The 22,328-nt window shown below is 38.5% G+C and overlaps 1 protein-coding gene across 1 annotated transcript in view; it reads left to right on the top strand.

Annotated features, from left to right (window-relative positions):
- LOC115413408 (ryanodine receptor 3) overlaps positions 1-22,328 on the top strand; it is a 126,853-nt gene that overhangs the window by 32,849 nt on the left and 71,676 nt on the right. The window contains exons 11-27 of the mRNA XM_030126223.1: positions 139-213; positions 807-963; positions 1,480-1,644; positions 2,095-2,216; positions 3,162-3,342; positions 5,998-6,133; positions 7,924-8,019; positions 8,602-8,720; positions 9,644-9,777; positions 10,491-10,732; positions 10,999-11,191; positions 13,875-14,091; positions 15,745-15,849; positions 16,090-16,092; positions 18,187-18,290; positions 21,462-21,545; positions 21,896-22,055. Of these exons, the coding sequence (XP_029982083.1) occupies positions 139-213; positions 807-963; positions 1,480-1,644; positions 2,095-2,216; positions 3,162-3,342; positions 5,998-6,133; positions 7,924-8,019; positions 8,602-8,720; positions 9,644-9,777; positions 10,491-10,732; positions 10,999-11,191; positions 13,875-14,091; positions 15,745-15,849; positions 16,090-16,092; positions 18,187-18,290; positions 21,462-21,545; positions 21,896-22,055 (2,293 nt within the window). The remainder of the gene's footprint in view (positions 1-138; positions 214-806; positions 964-1,479; positions 1,645-2,094; positions 2,217-3,161; positions 3,343-5,997; positions 6,134-7,923; positions 8,020-8,601; positions 8,721-9,643; positions 9,778-10,490; positions 10,733-10,998; positions 11,192-13,874; positions 14,092-15,744; positions 15,850-16,089; positions 16,093-18,186; positions 18,291-21,461; positions 21,546-21,895; positions 22,056-22,328) is intronic.

Here is a 22,328-nt window from a genome sequence, read left to right as displayed (position 1 = left end):
GTATCAGTGTGACAAATGAGAGCAAAGAGGTGGTATTCATCTGAGCCAGAAGGAATGACCTTGACAGTATCAGTAGTGGCTAGACGTTTAAAGCATCCACAGACAAACCACCCACTCATGCTCCTTTGGCATCCCCAGGATAGTCAACTATGAGACGGGTAAAGCTGGTGCCAAGGCCAGGTCCTTGTGGAGGCTGGAGCCACTCCGTATCAGGTAGGCTGTATTTACTGTAAGTGATCTGCATTTTATATTTTCCCAGACTTCCAAGGTCTTCCTTTTTTTCCCCTTTTTTTTCTATTGTTTTCCCTCACATTTGTGGGGTTGAATGTCGCACTGTTGTCTTTGTGTTTCTTTAATCTCTGTCATGTGGTTTTCACATTAACCTTGGCACCTGATTATTTTACAGCCTCACCTATTGCAGTTAAAACATCTTTGTGACGTGAACTGATAGAATTGAATGGAATGACCTGGAAATTAATTTGAACCTTGTGAATGTGACAATACAAAGCCCTTCCCTCTAGAATTAAATATTTGTTACAACCACATTTTAATGCTATTTTGTTGTAAAAATTCTGACTTGAAAAAGTGCATAATTAGTGAAATGTTTTCAGCTATTTACTTATTATTCAACACAATTGCACGACACCCTGGATAATTAACAGCTGGCAGCAATGTTTAGATCAGCTAATTATTGGATAATAGACTTCCAGGGCTTATAGAATTCAGCGCTCTCCCTGTATGTTTGCCTGTATGTGTCTCTTGGTGTGTGGGTGTGACTCTGTGTGTTTCCATGGCGACCTTGACAGCTGGAGTGGGAGCCACATCCGCTGGGGCCAGGCCTTCCGACTGCGACACCTGACCACAGGTCACTACTTAGCCCTCACAGAGGACAGGGGCTTGGTGCTGCAGGACCGGGAGAAGTCAGACACCAACTCCACTGCCTTCTGCTTCAGAGCCTCCAAGGTTAGCACATGCACATGCAGATGTTTAACGGTGCAAGCAGATGTGGTTTTTTTAACTCATCTTTGTTCCTCAAGGTGACCTGTGTTACAGGGGATCAACAAAAAGCCGCCATATTAAACGCCAGCAAGAGGGTGTTTCAGAGGATCAGCTATAATCCTCAGTAATGATTAGCTCATTCCCCAAACATTTATTTCATACACAATAAAAATTACATTTATAATTATTGATTCAGGAAAGCTAACCAAAAGGTTAATTTAGCTGAACCTGACTGAGCCAGCAGTTTCTGTATGAGAGTTTCCAGATATGTTTGATGATTATTTGCCAGTTAGTGACCCCAGCATATGAGGATTTATAGCATGTATGGAAGCTCACTTGTGTCCCCCCTGTGTGATGGAGAGAACATTAAAAACCTAATGTTGCTGACATTTGTGAACACAAGTCTCTAGGCATTAAGTCTTTATGCGCACATGACACACTGACACCTCTGACATGTTCATTTTCTCTTTCCCTATGTAGGAGAAGCTGGAGCAGAGCCCCAAGCGGGACATCGAGGGGATGGGGGTGGCGGAGATTAAATACGGGGACTCACTCTGCTTCATCATGCACGTGGCCACGGGACTCTGGCTCTCCTACCAGGCACCTGATGTCAAATCTGCCCGTCTGGGTCCCCTCAAGAGACGAGTGAGTAAAGACAAACACAAGCACATACTGTTCCCTTCAACAACTTAGGATGCAAAACATATTCAAAAACAAATAAATTTAATAAATGAATCAGATTCCTTGGAGCAGATAATTATTTTCGGGGTAATGAGTTGATCAAGTTAGGTGATTGTCTATTACATTATGTCTCTCCCTCAACTAAATATAATGTGTATTAGATTGTGCCGCTTCCTCAACTAAATATAAACGCTGTCCCTGGCTACTGTGAGAGAAGTGATGGAGGTGAGCATGTGATTATGTGTGTGACAGTGTGTCCTCAATGTCCACACTGCCAGATAGCCTGTAGTGTCAGCACCTGTGTTCTAGACATTGAGTCTTCGTGCTGGCTGAGGGTAGTTGGAACTCCATTTAATGGCTTGCTCTGCCTTCATTTTGTCAATTTTGTCCTCTTTCCTTAATGTCCTCCTGAAGGCGTGCCTTCATTCTGAAGGTCACATGGATGATGGGCTGACCCTGCAGCGCTGTCAACATGAAGAATCCCGCGCTGCACGGATCATCCGCAACACCACACTGCTCTTTAAGCGATTCATCAGGTATGACACACATTGTAATAACGCTGCTATTACTCAGACAATGCATATGAGAGACTAAGTCACAGTATGAGCACACAAATTGCCCAATTAAACCAAATTATAGCCCACAGTTATCTTAAGGTTCTTTATTACTGTAATCTGCAAAATTTCCTGTCATCAGTACATGTTACGTAAGCGCCACACTGACGATGGTAACATAATTAATTGAGATGATAAAACGAAATGAGTCTCCAACTACACCAGGTCACCAAATTACAGATGAAGTCTAAGAAACCAGACACTTCAGTGTTCTACAGACTCATGCAGTCCACATAGTCGACGTCTAATGTCCCTCTAGATTGTGAATCACCCAGTGGAGATTTAAGCTATGGGCTCATGAGTTTTGACTGAGTGGGGTGCCAAAGCCTTAGACAGCTCACTCAGTGGTTCATTCATGCGTTTCCAAAATGGCAAACAATGCAGCGGCGCCACGGCTATGCACGGCCAGCTATGAAAAACGAAGCCACGGAGCACGAAAGTGGATGCTTCCTCTGCCCTTATTTGTTATCAAACGGCCTGCTGTCCTCTGGGTCTGACTTGGGGCTCTCATGGCAGGAACATGTGAGAGTCTGTCTGCCTTCCCCTGGGGCTGTGACACATACATCCCCCCTCACCCCTCCCACGCTTACAACACACAAGTTATTTTTAGCAGGCCAGTGGAAATCAGCGTTTCAACATGGATGAACCTGTGGGCTAAATATTGTTTTAGTCATCACAGCCTCTCCTCAGATCTCTCAGTCAAAGTGTTATTATGAGGGAATCATTGGATTTGGGATGAATGGGTGTGTTTTAAAATCAGTAAATGAGAAAGAAAATAATTGGGAGGCTGCTATTATCCCAGTTGGTCTTCTCTTCTGTCATTTCAGCTTTGACTTTTCTATGTTTCTTTTTTCTCGCTGCTATCAGAGACCTGGACTGTCTGGGTGTTAAGAATAGGGCACTGGTTGCGCTGCCTGTCGAGGAGGTGCTCCAGACCTTGAATGACCTCATCACCTATTTCCAGCTCCCTGATGCTGAGCTGGAGCATGAAGAGCGGCAGATCAAGCTGCGCTCACTTAAGAACCGTCAAAACCTCTTCAAACAGGAAGTGAGTTTCATGCATCAACTCATCAAACTCATAGTTCTGGAAATATCAGTTAATAAAATCAAGAGCTGATTTGCAGTGTAGCAAGAATATTACACGGACGAGGCAGTTTTAATGACTGACTGCGCATGTGAATAAGCTGAAGGCAATGGCAAACTTGTAAAAGACAAAGTATGAAAGGCTAAAGCAATTGATTCCTTGTGATGTGTTTCAATGCCATCTTGTATTTGGAGTCATTGTTTTTGAAGGTGTCAGCAGTTTTGTTGTTATAAGTTTTCCTGAGGCAGGCATGAGTGCACTGAAACTTTCTGCTAAGCCTCTAGACCCTAAATTGCTTTCATCAATTACAAAATGTCAACTGCCTTACTGAGGAAGCCTATGATGTCAACTATCCAAACTCCCTTTAACTATAACAGGCTTCCAAAACATGTCCGTCTCAAGATACCCTCAAGTTAATATGAATAAATCTAAATTGCTTCAATGGAATATTTGCATTTAAAAAAAAATCATACATCATGTGTAATTTCTGCATAGTACTTGCAAATTATGCACATTTCAGCAATTCATCTTCCATCTTATTTACCTGTCTCTCATTAATAATATACCAAAATAGCACCTTTCTATCCCGCCCCTGATATATCACATTTAAAAGGTTAATTTTTCACTCCAGACAGCTGAGTCATGGTTTTCCCTTCCATTATAAATCATCTGCAATTTCCATTTTGTCTTTTCGGTCCTCCATTTAGCATATCTGATCACTAAAGATATCCTTCTGTAGCATTAATCACTGTGCCATAACTACCAAATGAGACAGGAGAGAACCATAGGGCCGCACTCAGAATGGTCAACTAATTGAATACTGCAGACAGAGATTTCTAATTAAGCTCTCATTCTAATGACACTGTGTCATTATTGTTTGATTAATGCCCATGTCTTAAGGGAAATATTGTTTTTTTTGTTGCCTTTGTATACTTCCTTTACTTTATGTAAATATGTGGAGGTTCAATGCAGCAAAGTACAAATACTTTGTGTCTGTGGTTAAGTATGTTTTTCCTTTATCCTACTTTCTTTTTTAATTTTACCCCCTCCATTTTCATGAAAATATCTATACATTGTAGTCACTCTTCTTCTTCAGGCTTGTTAATTTAGCTTTATTCATGTCTTCCTAACATTAGACTGACTTAGAAAAGAGAAACAATCTCTTGGCATATTGACAAGGGAGGGAGATTGTGTCATCTATTTATTTTGATGTCTGCTGATGTTTGATTTGAGGTTCAGTCGCTTTGCACAGAAAAATCCAGTGTGAAATGTAGAAGAGCTTTTTACTTTTACTTTTTAACGGGTCCGCGGTCATGACGTTACATTTCTTACCATATCTTTATCATTTTTTGTGTTTTATCAAAACGGAAAAAAACTGGCCAAATTTGCAGATTCTAATCCACAGACTGCATTAGCATAGCAGGTAAGGGCGAGAATGACCCCCACCTGAACTGGATGTGGAAACTGGGCGGACCAGGGGGGAGAAAACCAGTGAAAACACCTATGTAAAGATATGCTTTTATGTCAAATATTTGAGCAGAGTTTTAATTTATTACAGTTTTGATTTTATATACCTAATATTTGGAACCAATATTCACTTTTAAAGTCTTTGAAAAGGTTCATTAAACATCTTTGTGTTATTTATGCAGTAAATTAGTGTATATAAATTTATCAAATTGGATTTTATATTTTTTGTGTTTTTTGTCCTTTTCTGTTGATATAATAGGTTAAAGTGAAAAACTGATAGGCAGATGACATAGATGAAGTTGGGCTGAAAAAAAATACTAAACATGGGTATAGTAAACATTTCTTTATATAGTATATATAGGCAAAATCAAAAGTACTCATAAACGGCCAAAATAGGCACAGACCCCTAAAGGTTAAGTACATGTCAGAGCTTCTACTTGTACTTTGAGTTGAGTGAGTGAGTTTTTTTTTGTACACAAGTACTATATACAGGGGTTGGACAAAATAATGGAAACACCTTCTATGATGCCACAATGTTAGGTGTTTCCATTATTTTGTCCAACCCCTGTATACTCATTGAGTAAAGAATGTGTGCACTTTTACCACCTTTGCACAGACACTCAATGACCTCTTTATTGGATACATCCTGCTAGTGCCATGTGTACCTAATATAGTGGCCAGTAAGTGTATACACTGCTGTAGCCCAAATGCTTGATGGTTGCAGGGTTCTAACAAGTGGTTATTTGAGTTTCTATTAGCTCAAACCAGTCTGGCCATTCTCCTCCGACCTCTGGCATTGCCCAGAGAACTGCTGCTCACTGGACATTTTCTCTTTTTCAGGCCATTCTCTGTAAACCCAAGAGATGGCTGTGCATGAAAATCCCAGTAGATCAGCAGTTTCTGAAATACTCAGACCAGCCCTTCTGGCAGCAACAACCAAGACACATTCAAAGTCACTTAAATCTACTTTCTTCCCCATTCCCCATCCTGAACTGCAGCAGTTCAGCTTGACCGTGTCTGTTGTCTAAATGCATGGAGTTTCTGCACTGTGGTTGGTCTACTAGATATTTCTGTTAACATGCAGTTGAATAGAAGTACCTAATAAAGTGGCCAGTGAGTGTATGTTCACTTCTTTGGTGTCTGTTGTTCTAGGGAATGCTCACTCTGGTGTCCAACTGTATCGACCGTCTGAACGTGTATAACAGTGCAGCCCACTTCGGAGAGTGTGCCGGGACGGAGGCAGGAGCAGCATGGAAAGATATTCTCAACCTGCTGTATGAGCTACTGGGTAAGAAGCTGGTGTTCCTATTGCGCACACTGCATGTACACTCACAGACTTGCCACTGTAATTAACCTCACAGACAGGAGTTGTCAGAGTTGTTGTCAAAAACTGAAGTAGCTCTGAGTATGATGGTTCACTGATGATAAAGAACATTGCTGACCTGGTATTTAACTGACAGTCCTACGCACAGATGCATATTTACATCACTTTTAAACACACACACCATATGCAAATATTAACACAAAAACACATTGGGAAAAAAAGCAATCATTCTACTATGTTTTGTTTGTTAATGGTTTTTAAAGTAAACATATGGTAAATCAGTGTGATGGATGATTACTCTCATGGTTGTGAATTGGACTAATGTGATCCATGGCATTTTCATAATGGACAAATGAAAATTTCGACTGACAGACTAACACATTACACTGCTTCTCTTTGCATAGCTCTGTTATCTGCTTAGATTCTTTAGTGGTTTTTTGGTTTCATGTCTTTTTGTCTTTAAATGTATATATATGCAGCCTGACCTCTCCCCCTTTTCCAGTACATTTTCCTCCATGTTCAGTATTTTAATAATATTCCTCCTGCTTATCATTTCTTACCTCTTATCTTCTATCCTTCTTTCCAATCTAAATATTTGCAGCTATGGGATTTCACAAGTGAAAAACACCCTGATTTGCCTGATTATTATTGCGTTATTTAATTTTTAATTTTTTTCCCCTTACATTCTTGTGTCAAAGATAGGACTGTGATGGATTACAGTTTATGTTTTGTATAACATGTAGAAACCCTCTTTCAGCATTTAAATGAAAATGATCTGGCTTTTTTTCATTTGTATATGAAAGAGCTGCTTTAAGTGATGAGTCTGCAGGACGCAGAATCAGTACTGATGCAGTTTCATAAAGTCTCACACTGTCCCACAGACACAATTTTGGCCATCCTCCTTTGGACAATGGCCTTTATGTCCATAAAAATGCACACATTTGCTTTTGCTCACTGTTGCAGTGCTCGTTATAGTTCTATAGCTCAGCGTCTTTGTGGTGCCTTTAACCTCTTGCTCTTGTAGCATATGCTCTGTCAGATATAGACATATCTAGCTAAAAGGATCTGGCAGGGAAAAATATTTTGGGTTTTCTTGCTCCTGCATATCCTGCAGTTGTCTAGTGTACAGTGTTTGCCTGAAACATTGCATTCACTTGCTGTGACATAAAAGACAAAACTAGTAAACAAGCAGGGTTGTTTTCCTTTCATGGCTTGGCTATGTCTTATTCTTAAGAAGACAGTAAATGTAGCTCACATGAAACATTGATCTTTTATTCTGCCAAGCTGAACCCCCTCTGCCCTCTAAGTGTGTCCTTCACACCCTTATTTACACTGATTTCACCCCCTGGCTTGTATTAGTGTTCTAGCCACGTCTCTCTTCCCCTGTTTTCTCCTCCACACACCTGCTGTGGTGTAGCTAAGTGGATTTGGGATGCCTCCCTCCTTTCTTCTTTGCCTACCTGCATTAGTTGACCCTGTCTGTTTTTGCGAGGACATATAACATGTCCATGTCTACCTGAGCTTTTATGTCTTGTCTCCTTTTGTGTTATTCCTTCTGTCTGTCTTAAGCATCTTCCAAATCAATATGTATAAAGATGTCAAAGCAGAAATACTCTGTTTACGCTTAAGGTGTCCACCTTAGGTGGACATAATTTTGTGCTGTACTGGAGGGACTCCATCAGAGTACTTTGGAGAAAAAAAATATAGTCTTTTTGGAAATTGTGACTTACGTACACCTTTCTTCCACTTTACAGCTGCATTAATCCGAGGGAACAGAAACAACTGCACGCAATTCTCTAACAATTTGGACTGGCTGGTTAGCAAGCTGGAAAGACTGGAGTCTTCTTCAGGTACTGATGTTATCATTGTACTGAACTACCTAAGAAACAGCATGATGCGATACAGTGCATTTAGAGAGTCAAAGTTGTTTTGATTATAATCCAGCGCTCTTCAACAGGAACACATCTTCAGTGGCTTAGAAACACACTCTCTAAAAAGTGCTTGAAATGTAAAGGATGTAGCAGAAAATTAAGCGATGGCTGTGAGACAGTTCAGGCAGGCAGCCTGAGCTCCACTACTACATACACACTCACAGGCTTCTCTCCACACATAACGACGCCCTCTGATTTGGTGGCCTGTATAAGCTGCAAGATTTTCTCAGCTTTCCCTCTGGCACTGCTGCAGGCTCTTTAAACTCTCTCCACCATCCCAGTATCCACCTGTTGGCTTACTCCCCAATACCTATATGTAAAATACCTGCAGGGAATGATGATGCCAGAGCTTAGACCCCAAACTCTAAATGAGGCTTGCAACTGTAATAAATATTCTAACGTGACATGACTGACTGAAATACTGAATCGAGGTGAGGAGTGAGGTATGTCCTCTGGTTTGCCTTTCTCTTCTAACTAATTGATGAATTCATGCCTGCATAGGCATCCTGGAAGTTCTCCACTGCATTCTAATTGAGAGCCCCGAGGCCCTCAACATCATCCAGAGAGGACACATCAAGTCCATCATATCGCTGCTTTACAAGCATGGACGCAACCACAAGGTGAGCTGTGAGGAATGCTGCAGATGTCAGGATGGAATTATTAACGTTTAGTATTTGTGAGCTTGATAATAACTAGACCAGACTCTACCTTTAGAAAGAATTTGGCTGTAAAGATAAAAAATCTACATTGCTTTGAGGTTAAACACTTCCATTTGACTGTGATAAGAACAAATAAGGGAATATAATATATAATACAACCAGATGTGTACCAGTAACCACTTGGATGAAGTTTTAGTTAAAGAGCAAAACTGTCTGTTTATCTTGCATCCAGTCACCTCCAGTTCTTCCCTTGTTAGGCTCACTGAAATGGTTCACTGGATGCACATTAATTTCCATAACAGTTCCCTTTGGGCCTCTTTGTCACCTCTTTATTTCTTTAGTTACTAATTCTTTCTGCTTACCATCTATTGGCATACAACTTCCACCATGACAGAAGTTTCATGAGGATTTGGTAACAGTGTGACACCATCATGAATCAATCAGTTTAACAGGAAAATGAGACCAGGAGCAGACAGTCAGTGGGCCCGGGTTATGAATCAGCCAGGATGTAACATTTGGCAACAGACGCTGCAAAAAAGGTGCTCTGGCTTGTCACCTTTGGCTGAGCCTCCTGGCCCATTTAATTCAATGGCTTTGTTAAGCTAACATCAAAGCGGATATTATTGGACATGTTTTTGCCCCCTATAAGCATCTCTGAGTAATTATGCAGCAGTTGCATGAAAAGAGCTGCTCCCTGGAGCTGCAACCTGGACAGTGATTAGAGACAAAGATAATCAGTCATTTCTTGAAAGGTGTGGATTCATAGCCTCGGTATAATAGAGAAAATAAGGGTCAATATGTAATCAGTTGTTAGAGGGCTGTTGTGCTTTTCTTCTTAACTCTCTTTATTGTTTTTTTTTCTTCCTGGTGTTTTTCCTCTACAGATTCTGGATGTGCTCTGCTCTCTTTGTGTGTGCAATGGTGTAGCTGTGAGAACCAACCAAAACCTTATCTGTGACCATTTGTTGCCCAAGAGGGACTTGCTGCTGCAAACCCAGCTTGTCAATGACGTCCAGAGGTTAGAAAGCAATATACTCACCATGCCCTCCAGATCTTTTAGTCTTTAAATATTTATATATCATTTAAAGTCGTCCCTGACAACAGGAATTAAACTGATGACTTGAGGAAATCTCACTTTAGGAAATAAGTCAGTATGGGTTTTTACTTTACCTACTGAGGTCCTACATAAACACTTTCATCATGGAAATACTTTTGTGTGTGTTTATACTGTTTATTCCTATTTTATTAGAATATTTCATAGCTGTGAGTCATTTCTGATTAAACCATCCCTACGCAGCTATAGTTTAACATGTCATAAATGCGTTGTCCTACGGGGGAATGCTTAGTCAAAATCAAGTGTACGTGTGTGACTGGTTTATATTAGCATGACCATTCCACCATCCCACTGTGAGTCATCTCATTGGTGCTTTAACTGTCCTTGTATACTATCTTATCCTCAAATGTTTAGTAAGACAAATGATTCAATATTTTCCTTGAGACTTGTAAAGTGATGTGCTTTGTTCTCTCTTATTTCAATATATCAACTTTTTCCACAGGAATTTCCTGAACCATAAAACAAGAAGCAAATTAAAGCTAATTTAATTTCCTTAAGCCTAAGGGCAGACTCTTTTTGTAAAAAAAAAAACAAAAAAAAACTGAAAACTGAAAAAATAAAGTATTTCACTTCCTCTGTAAGACATCTAACGATTCCCTGTATCTCTTCATTGTCAGTATGAGACCGAACATCTTCCTTGGGGTGAGCGAGGGTTCAGCTCAGTATAAGAAATGGTACTATGAGCTCATGATTGACCAGGTCGACCACTTCGTGACCAGTGAGCCTTCTCACCTAAGGGTGGGCTGGGCTAATACGAAGGGCTACGCTCCATACCCTGGAGGAGGAGAAGGCTGGGGGGGCAACGGAGTCGGAGATGACCTTTATTCTTTTGGTTTTGATGGACTCCACCTCTGGTCAGGTCAGTGTGAGTTGAAAAATTATTGTGACTGCGCTGACGTCGTAATAGGCCAGTGTTTTTAAGATGAATAGTAACACTGGGTTATAGCCAGGATCTGTCTAGACAGAATCAGTACCCTGCAGAGACAATCTCCTTGCCCAGAGTGTGTGGATCTGTGTGTTCATTCGAGTGTACAAACATATCTTGTGTGTGTGGGAGAGACATGATCTGTGCCAGCATCACTCACTGGGTCATATTTCACATAACTGCATGTGTGTCCTGAACAGGTCGTATCCCGCGGGCCGTTGCATCCATGAACCAGCACATCCTGACCTCAGAGGATGTGGTGAGCTGTTGTCTGGACCTGGGAGCCCCTAGTATCTCTTTCAGGATTAATGGACAACCGGTCCAGGGCATGTTTGAAAATTTCAACACAGATGGACTTTTCTTTCCTGTTGTCAGCTTCTCTGCAGGGGTCAGGTGAGTGTTTATTTGTGTCTCCTCTGTCTCAGGGAAACACACTCAACTGAATCCTGTTGATGATGAATGAGATACACATCTAAGCAAAGACAGATGAGACAGACAGACTCCAGCCAAAAGTATTATATATGCCACACACCTACACTCACACAAACACTGCCTGCATGAAATCCATCTCATCCACCTACTCAATGTGGGCCAAGTGCATTAAACCTCAAGGCCTTGAGATCGGACTACCCCTATATTCATCTGTTGCCATGGCGACATGGCAGGTAGCATGATTGACAGGACCTAGAAGGAGAGTTTCAAGCCTCATCAGTTTTTCATGATTCTATGATTGAATATCTTCGTAGAACAAACTACAGCTTTCAGTCTACGGAGCCCAGGGACACATGAAGAGACGAGACTGATTTTATTTGGTGATGTAAGACATGTGAAAGTGATTTCAGACCCAGATACAGATGACTTTTTGATCTGCACAAAAAAAACTACTTGTGCACTCAACAACTATTCTGTGACCAGGGCAGGTGATATCCTGGAGTCACCGCTGGTTACCTGGCAACGATACAGCTATGACAAGACATCAGGAAACAGGGCCACACATCTATGTCTCCCTGTTTTCGGTCTTTTCGGTCTAAGTTAAATGATGTATTCACACAAACCATAACATGCTTTACAGGTCAATAAATCCTTTACATTATATATTAATATATATTGAGGTTAATTCATAGTAAATAAAGTAAATAAGTCCTACAAATATTATTATTAGAAAGAATTATTGTGTCTCAGTTTAACCTGGGGACTATGGTGAGTTACACTTAATAACCCATATTTGTGCTTAATGAGACATGTTTTAATGAAATTTATTGACATTATCCCCGAATATAGTGTCAAGACTCCCTACTAGTCAGCGACCACCTACTGATAACTGTTTGGTTTCCTGAAAGATGGAAAAATGTTCTTTACTCTGTGCTGTCAAGCTTGTCATCCTTCTGATCACCTTTCAAGATTTGACTCTCCTGAAGGATTTGAGTTTGCTTTTGCTCTTTAAATGGGTCTTCATGCTATGTCGCTACATAATCCTCCTGAATTTGGACCAAAATGCTTTTAAAACATTTATTTGTAATTGCCATCACAGCCTCTATAATTGTTGACCACAAAATAGGCAGAATAAATGAGATAAAAAGGTTCCAAATCACCTCAAATCACAGAAATGTTTATTTTCACAGGACTAATGCAGTATTATTACAGCACCTTTGTGTTTGGGAATACATGGCAGGTAATTTTCTGCATAAGTGTTTATGATAATAACATCCCAAACACATTCATTGAGTGTAGCTTAACCTATTTTATCATAGTTAAACCAGTAGTAACCATTTTATTGCTTTATTAGCAGTTAACTATGTATGTATTTACTATTTAAAACCATAAAATATGGTTAATAAATCATTTATTACATGAACTGCACCCACCCAGGATAAAGCAGCACCAAAAACACAAAGTGATTTTAAGTATTTTATGTTATCACAGTCAGTTTTAGTTGACACTTTAAAATAAATGTGACCCACTACAGAGTTCTAAGACTTCCTACCAGAATTTCACACATCACCAGTTATCTGTGTTTTTTGGAGCCATCTTTCACTAAATCATATGGGAAGTGCCACGTTTTGACATGTTTTGTGTGGGTTTTGTCGCCTCTCAGATTGTACATGAAACTGACCCAGTGAACAGGGTTAACATCTCCATGGATTTGAATGTGCCAGAAAATGACAGCCCCACATCTTGACTGCTCAATAATTGAGAGCTGCAGTCAGAATGGGCTCGGTGCGTCACCACTACTACATGAGCTGCTATTTTAGTCAGCCTCAGGAGAGCCTCTTTACAGTGATGGCCTGAGACTTCTTTTTTCATTCTCTGAACTAAACTCATCACTGTTCAAGTAATGGTTTCATATAATTGACGCAAAATAAGCAGAGGAAGAGTGGTTAATTTCCTTCTCATCAGAAGCTATCCATTTATCATCTATCAATTGTTTATATTTATTTAACCAGTAAAGACCTAGTGCTAATTTTGTCTCAGTTCCCAAATGAATTTTTCTCTTTATTTAATATTTCTTAAGTGATTTATCACCATTTATCATAACTTTATTCTCTGTATTTTTCATTTTTCACTGTAAATCATGTATTTTTCTATATTTAATCTCCTATACTTAATTTAAATGCTCATGAAAGCTCAGAGTAAATTCAAAAATTATATCAAAACAGATAAAACTGAAGAAAAAGTGACTTATTAAGTAAACTCTGTCATTAACTAAACATAAACCCAGTGTGTCCATCCACTGTCATTAATCCAACTCCATGGGTTTTACTGGTGAATCAATGTCGTAGAAGATGACGGTGTATCCACGTTCACTACAGAGCCTCTGAACGTCCAAATGGGTCATATCTGATGATCATGAAAAGATGACAAACTGTATTTTACACCAATTATTTACATGTATTGATAGGATTAGTGGATAAACAGGTATTAAACATTTTACATCAGTAGATAGTTTTGGTCGATGGTGGATGTTTGGGTCTTTATGGGTTAAAAACACTTATACTGGTGTCTTCCATATATATTTTTTATTATTGTTGTTTGAAACTAATTTTAATTTTAAATGACCGGTCTCTCATCTCCTTAGGGTACGTTTCCTGTTGGGTGGTCGACATGGGGACTTTAAGTTTCTGCCTCCATCAGGTTACGCTCCATGTTATGAGGCTCTCCTGCCAAAAGAGAAAATGAAGGTGGAGCCGGTGAAGGAGTATAAGAGGGATGTGGAGGGAGTAAGAGACCTGCTGGGTACCACACAGTTCATGTCACAGGCCTCCTTCATTCCCACACCTGTGGAAACCAGCCAGGTCAGATTATTTGGAGTATCGTTAGTATTGTAAATATACTGTTTTGCTTAACTGTGCGTCGACAGACACAGTTAACCTCATCATTTATACTTATACGCATACTTAGATACTTATTTGGGTACCTGCATAAATTGTCACCTTAATTTTATGGATAATGCTGTCTATGTTTTCAAAAAGGCAATGCAGGGGTTATACCTCATAAGAAAATTAAAGGGGTCATATTTTCCTAAACCCACTTTTATTAGTCTTTGGGTCAGTTATTTGTATATTTGGATCCTAATAGTTCAGAAAGTTTGAATTTGAACCCTCCAGGTTCTGCAAAGCTATCTTTATATTCATTTTGATAAAAATTTAGTGGATTTCTACAACCTGTTCCAATTCCTGCTTAATTTGTTATGTTTACTACATCACGACATTTGCACATATAAGGTCAAGACTTCCGATGAACATTTCTCAGAGTACGTCATAATTGTTTGTCAGTAGCAGCAGTTGTAGTCCATACTGAAAATATGTCCAAACTTCGAGCCAATTACCTAAAATGTTCAGTTATTGGTTGAATGGGACAGAGCAGCACAGCCAATGACCTGGAGGGGGTGGGGTTTGAAGTGGCTCATGTGCATTTAAAGGGCCAGCGCTCAAAACGACCTTTCTGGTGTCATTACTCAGAAATAGGGTTGAAGATGGACCTGTGAAGTTGAATTCATGAAGAATTCAGACCCAAGCATAGCATTTACAGTTTATGTAGACCACAGAGAAATGCCTTAAAATGCATAATTCCATTTAAAAAAAACAAAAAAACAACTAAATATCACTCCTTTAAAGGACTTTGGGGTGAGTCAGAAAATTCTCGAGATGATGTATGAGAATCTGAAAGCAGTCCAGAGTTGCAAAAAAATAAATATTGTTGAAATGGCATTGACTTATAGCTTTCTTTATTTGATTTGAGTCGTTGACTTCACACAGTGCAGATACATTGACAATGAAACTTCAATATAAATAAAATAAGCTGATGTATAACTAAATTATAATCCAATTTAAACATGATGATGTTTCTACAGACTTGTACAGCAGGAAATTTTCCCTATCCGGACCTCCTTAAATCACAATTGACCATCCCTGGACTAAAGGAACAGGAATAATCCTTGACACATGTCTTTACTTCATGATGAATTGTTCATTATTGATCATGAGTTCAATAATAATACCAAAATAGCAAAAATATGGAGAATCTAAGCCTTCTACTAATAAGCAGAATGCCTATATTGGCACGAGTAATATGTTTATGTCTTGATAGCTTGGTACAGACACCTTGATGTTGAATGTAAAACTGAACTGTCTAGAGATGTAAATACTGCGAGTAAAATAATCAGGAGACCACATATGCAGCTCAGTGGCAAATATCAAGATCCTTAAAAATGTGTATGAGAAATAATTTGTACCGAGTGTGAATAAGGTATTAGATTGTTGAAGTAGATTAATTACCTGTAGCTGAACCTGTCATTTTTATTGTTCAGTTTAATTATTGTGTCTTTTTCATGTATATCCTGTTTCTTTGAGTGGATTCTTCACTTCGTGGATATTAAAGTCAAAAATCCAAACATGACCTAACCATAACTCTATACCTCATTGTATCTCTTGTATCTCTTTCCTCAGGTTGTCATGCCACTGCATTTGGAAAAGGTTCGGGACAAGTTGGCTGAGAATATTCATGAACTATGGGGCATGAATAAAATAGAGCTGGGCTGGTCTTATGGCAAGGTGAGAAATGTGGGCACCATCTTAGAACAAAGCCTAATCACTCTGGATCGGAGAGATTAAAAGCATACTTCATGCATTTTGCCATGTTTGTGGAAAAATCCACATTTTCTGAACAAATTTAAGTTTAAAAAAAACCAGCTTGAATTGCATTACTTGTTAGCATTGTTAGAATTTAACCATCCCAAAAGCCTGTTCGTCATCTTGCTTTCTCTTTTATAATTTGCGGTTCACACCAAAAAGAGGGTAAGTGGAAAGAACACACTCATTTTACATGTTCAACTCCATACCATTCATGTAGAAGCCCCATTCCAGTTTGTTTCGAGGTAGCAGAGTCATTGTGTTCGTGTTTTAGAATAAAACATGATTTATACAATATTGTTTCACCTGAGGGCAGAACAGGACATTTTTGTAAAACAATAAACCAAGAGGAAAGGCTATTTAGAATACCTGCATCTATTTATTTCCCTACAACATGAAAGTCGACAGATGTCTAATCCATTGTTTGAAGACATTACTCCCTATCCAAATGTACACCCCAGGGTCACCCAACCAGTAAATATAATAATGCATAATAAGCTAAAACCAGCAACTTTGTGGATTTATCCATCTCTCATATATAAAAGACTCCTGGATTTTCTTGGTTTGTTGTTCTATACAATAGCCAAAGTGATCTGTTCTCCCTCACTGTCCTACAGGAGCACATGACACAATACAAATATATACTATAAGGGCACTGAGTAGAGCGTGTACCTCCGCCAAGGCCCCAGAGTTCTGTAATTCCATCAAATATCCTAATGCTCTAATGTTAGAAAAAAGGGAAAAGGAACAAAACGTCAAATTTAATGGATTAGTCCTTCTTTATACGATACTCTTTAGTTAAAATCAGTGGAGTTTTTTGTAATCTTGCTGACAGATTAAACAACAGACAGTGCATTACATTATTTCCTTGGCGGAGGTAACAAGGAACACAGCTCTTATGTCTATAATACAAACATACATATGAGAATCCTCCGTTTTTGACACTTATAGCTTTTACACTACATGCACAGTAGAACTGTACACCAAAAATTCTGTTCATTCATACACTTTTTAAACTTCAGTTGGACTTACCCTTTGCAGAAATGTGTGAAAATGTGTGCAGATGTGATATTAAAAGGTTATTTTAACATTCATTCTTGCAATGTTCTAAATTTAAAGTGTCACTTGTCACCTTTTCCTTACAGTCCAATGTGCTGCTTTTCGCAATTGAAATATTCATCACGTCTGCACCAAGAATGGATAAACTGCACCTTTTGCTCCACCTTTAAACTTAAAAATCAGGGAAAAAAAAGCATGCGCATACAGTAGATCCAGGGTTTTCAAAGGTAGAAGAAGTATACTTTACTTGTTGTCATGTTTATTTAACACATACCTCATTATTCTAATCAGATATTTATGCTAATTCTAATTGTAAATAAATTGAAAAAATGCAATTAATAAAATCAATATTTCAAAGCATGTGGTTGTAAAATCAAAAAAATAATGTGTCTTCTAAGCTTTAGCAATGTTAACAAGGTGTATTAATATTGTGACAAGTACTATAAAAGATGTTTATTTATTTATTTATTTATTTATTTATTTATTTTTCCTTTATTTTACCAGGTAGGTCAACTAAGACAGCCAAGGTACACATATTATTGAATGCAGAAGTGTATGTTGTTATTTTGCAGCTCATTATGTAGGTCTTTAATATCTTTTATTTTGTTTCGATAGAGTATATGCTATTGTGTAGAGGAATATCTTTATCCATTATACTTTAGTTTCTTTTTTTAAATTCACCATAAATAGAATTCTGTAGTAAGGAGAGCTGCCAGAGTAGAGATTTTCCATAGAGTACTTGTACTATTCACAAAAGAGCTGGCCTGTGTTCATTGGACCCACGCACACAGCTGTACCAAGCCCTGCATGTTTTCTTGGTAAACATCCACCATTGCCATGCCGCCTCCTCTGAGCAGCATTGCCAAAGGGATTATTTGGCATAAAGTGCAGCCTCAAGAGAGGCATTACACCTCTCACTTAGTATTCCAGTCAAACACCTTTCTATCTCCCCCAAGAAAACATGCTCCCCTGTTCCTCTTTCATAGCATCTTCACTAGAGTAGACTGTCTTATCCCTGCGACTAGAGGTACTGTTTTTAGACCACATTCCTGTCCTTTTGTTGGCCCACAAAAACATCACCTTACAGAGCTCCGTATTTCATATGCAGACTTCTACTGTACATACAGAGTTAGTGTGAGGCAGCGTTTCCAGCAACAAAGAGAAGCTGAAATGTTTTTTGTGTGACTTTTTTTCTTTTAGATAAGGGATGATAACAAGCGGCAGCATCCATGCCTGGTGGATTTCTCCAAGCTGCCAGAAACAGAAAAGAACTACAATCTGCAGATGTCAACAGAAACTCTGAAGTATGTTGAGCATATGGATTGATTTGTTTTTTACAGTGATCCATACTGTTTCTGAAAACAAGAGCAGAGAGAGCAAGAGAACCAATAAGAAACACAGAGTCAAAGAGAAGATACTGCTTGTTAAAGGTGCCCTGCCACGCAAAACCGTTTTTACTTCTATTCTTTTTTTTTTTTTTTTTTTTTTTAATATGTTAGGTGTTTGTGTTATGGAGTGAATTTGAAAATTAACCGCTACCTCCTTTGTCTGCTATTGCCACTAAAAAAAAATAAGTGGAGAAATCAGGTCAATTAGAAAAGCTGGTTAGTATAATGTGTTAATGCCTGAGCTCATTACTATTCATGAGCTCGCCTGGGTGAGACCACGCCCACAGAATATACAGCAAGCTGGTGTGCCGTAAAGGGGGGGGGTAAACATGACAAATTCATGGGGACCAATATTCCCGGGAGGCCCATAGAGCAGTGGAGGGGGCCTAGTGGATGCAGGTTAGAAGTTGTGAAAATTCTGTTTAAGGTCAAGAGAGGCATTGAAGCTGGGAGTTGGACGTTCAAAGCATGTTAAGTTTCACTTTCAGTTTCTGCCAGTTCCTCTACTTATTGCTCAGAGTAAAGGATTCTGTAAAGCCAGGCTGTCATTGGTGAGCTGTTAGCCAATCAGAGTCAAGCAGAGTCAAGCAGATTAGCACGTTGAATATTCATGAGAACTGGTGCAAATCGAGCTGAGTCTTCCAGCAGGCTTTCTATTCCACATTAGAATGGCTTGAAACTTGGTAAGCAGGCATTTTTTTTCACAAAAAATATTACAGAGTCCATGGTAGAACTTCACACATTACCACAAAAATAATGAAGTAGTTTTGAAATGTGGCAGGGCTTCTTTAATCAGTACACAGTGTACACATGACTGTAAAATGTGAATCCCAGAATAACAACACATTAGGTTTTGGGTGACTTAATGGAATCCCCTGTTCTTAACACAGATGACAGAGAAAAGTGTTGTGGGAATTTCACACAAGGTGTCATATGAGCTTCTGTTCTCAATGATTCAGAGATGAAACACTGAATAAAGTCAGCTAAAGAACCGTAGACTTTAGTATAAATAACAACTGCTTAATTAATACATAATCTTGAATGAAGTTATAGGACAATTGTATAGTTAATATTTACATTTTATACCTTTAATTTCCTTTTTAGCAGAATTTACTGATAGAAAATGTATTTAGAAAATGTAAACAAATTGAATAAATGATGAACTCTAATTAAATGTATCATGGAACATGTTATCACTTTTCAAATATTTAGGTGAGTTTAACCTGACTTTGTGCATGCAGTCTGTTTAAGCAATGGTCTCACAGGTTCTATTATATAACTCATCATCTTGTCCCAGTTGAGATATTTAAAAAATTCTGACTCATCTAGGTTTGTTCAAGAGCCTCTTGAAGGAAAATATGAAATGTGTGTCAAACATACACAGGTGTATAGATGTGTATCACTATAATAATAATACGACTTTTGTCTATAAATGTCAGTCTTTACTTTATTTCCATTAGAAATGTGTGTTGGTGTCTTTACCTGCAGAGTTACTGTCTTGTCTGTAGTTTTAATTTCTCCTTGTTTTGCTGTGTTTTGGACATTTTGGGGCATCAAGTTTGTACCTCCAATCACTATGAAAACTACAGGATGGTGAAACAACATAATATGATAACATTTATATATGTTATGAAATATTATTATGTAAGTTATGAAAAGGGTACAAAATGATGACAGTTACATCACATTCTCTTTAACCCATAAAGACCTAGCGCTACTTTTGTGTCAGTTCCCAAATTAAATTTTTACTATATCTAACCTTTCTTAAGTGATTTATCATCATTTATTATAATATTATCTTCTGTATTTTGCATTTTATCAGTACTAATCAGGTATTTTCCTGTATTTCATTTATTGATCATGAAGATGTTCATAAAAGCTCAGATTAAAATTGAGGATTATTAAATCAAAAACAGAGAAAACTGAAGAAAAACTGACTTTTTAGGTAAAATATATCCTTAACTGAACGTAAACCAAGCATTTCCATCCACTGTCATTGATCCAACTCCATGGGTTTTACCAATGAATCAATGCTGTAGAAGATGACGATGTTTCCATGTTCACTATGGAGCCTTTGAATGTCCAGATGTGTTATATCTGATGACCATGAAAAGATGACAAACTGCATTTTACACCAATTATTTACATGGATTGATAGGATTAGTGGATCAACAGGTACTAAACAGTTAACATCAGTAGGTGGTTTTAGTCTGTGGTGGATGTTTGGGTCTTTAAGGGTTAAGTTAATAACACACACTCAAAGTCTTCCCTTATGGTGTGGGTGTATATATTTGTGCTTTAGAACATAATCACTGTGAAACAACTTGCAAATAACTATTTATTTCTCTATTTCACAGCTTTTTACGTTGCTAATGCTACTCCTCCTCATTCAATGTATTGTTTGTTTGACTGATCGAGTGGAGAGGAGTTGCCACAGCCTTTTTAAAAATGACAAGCAAGAAATTTTACATATTTTACCTTTAACTTTTAATTACTGTTATATTTAATAATGTCTTAAGATAATAAATTAACTTGCAGCTGTGTTCAGGGACAAAATGACGCTCACGTGAAGGTCAGGATTTGCAGTGTTGCAGTTTTTGCTGACAGTCTACAGCCCTCCATTTGTCAGTGCTCTGCTCAGCACTGGGTTCTGTCTTATAACAGCCCCAGTGAGACCTATTACAAGTGCTTTACATAAATGCTCTTTAAATAATAAAAGAGAACATTTAGCTTTGCTGTGATTAATCTTGATCCACAGCAATTTGATCAGGGTGACACTGATGGGTTTGTGGGTGACATCAAACTCATTTTTTTTATCTCTGACTTTGTCCTCTCATAAGGTGTGAAGAAAATTTGTCTGAAGGGTTTCACACCCAGTGTATTGGACTGGGTACTCTGAGGGCTTTTTTCTCCCTCACAGATTACGACATGCACAATTGAAGTCATTATGATTGTATAGCCATCTTCTGTCAGCGCTGCATCTGTATGAACTGTCTGTTTAGTCTGCATACATAAAGGTGTGGATCAAACAGGATCAACAAATAAGCGTCATTTATCCCCTCACTGTGTGGTGTGTTTTCCACACAGGACCCTGCTGGCTTTGGGCTGTCGTGTAGTTCAGGTCAATCCAAATGCTGAAGACTCCCTCAAAAAGATCAAACTTCCTAAGAAGTAAGTCTGCATGTTTACGTTTCTAAGTGAAATTCAGACCACATTTAGATTATTTAAGAAATATAATGTGAGAAGGCAGTTTTGCACAGAGTCATATTTCACCAACAAATCAAATCCCCACTATACTAGGCCTGTTTATAACAAGATCAGAGATTAAATGCTCAATTAATAGAGGATGATAGCCTGTAAATATGAGAAATAAAATCACACACTAGTGTATTTCTTCTTTATTGTCATGGTTACCCATTTGTCTGTTCTTAATGCGCTGTATGTCAGGCTATAAAAGTCTGTAAACAAAATTTGTGGGTTTACCCTCAGCAATTGTGAGAAATATTGTCTTTTTTATGTAGTTACATGATGTCCAATGGTTATAAGCCATCCCCCCTGGATCTGTCAGATATAAAACTGACTCCAGGTCAGGAGCTGCTGGTGGACAGGCTTGCAGAGAATGCACATAATGTGTGGGCCAAGGACCGCATCAAACAGGGATGGACGTACGGCATACAGCAGGTACAGCACACTATGTATTTCATGTACAGTGAAATGGAAAAAGGGAACGGAAGAAAAAAAAGGAAAAGCACCCACTAAGTGTCAGCATTGAAAAAAGCAAAGACAATTAAATAATTATGTTTGCTTAAAGTGTGTCAGATACGCAGGATTTGTTTCTTTTGTCTCCAGCTTTGCCTCTTTTTGTGGGCTCAGTTTTGCTTTCATGGGTCATTAATTTAATTCCAGTAGTTTCTGCAGTTGCAAGCATATTATGGGATGATTTTGTGTCGGTGC

Source organism: Sphaeramia orbicularis, chromosome 22 (assembly GCF_902148855.1).
Source record: "Sphaeramia orbicularis chromosome 22, fSphaOr1.1, whole genome shotgun sequence".
NCBI lineage: Eukaryota > Metazoa > Chordata > Actinopteri > Kurtiformes > Apogonidae > Sphaeramia > Sphaeramia orbicularis.
This window is presented reverse-complemented; position numbering and strand designations above follow the sequence as displayed.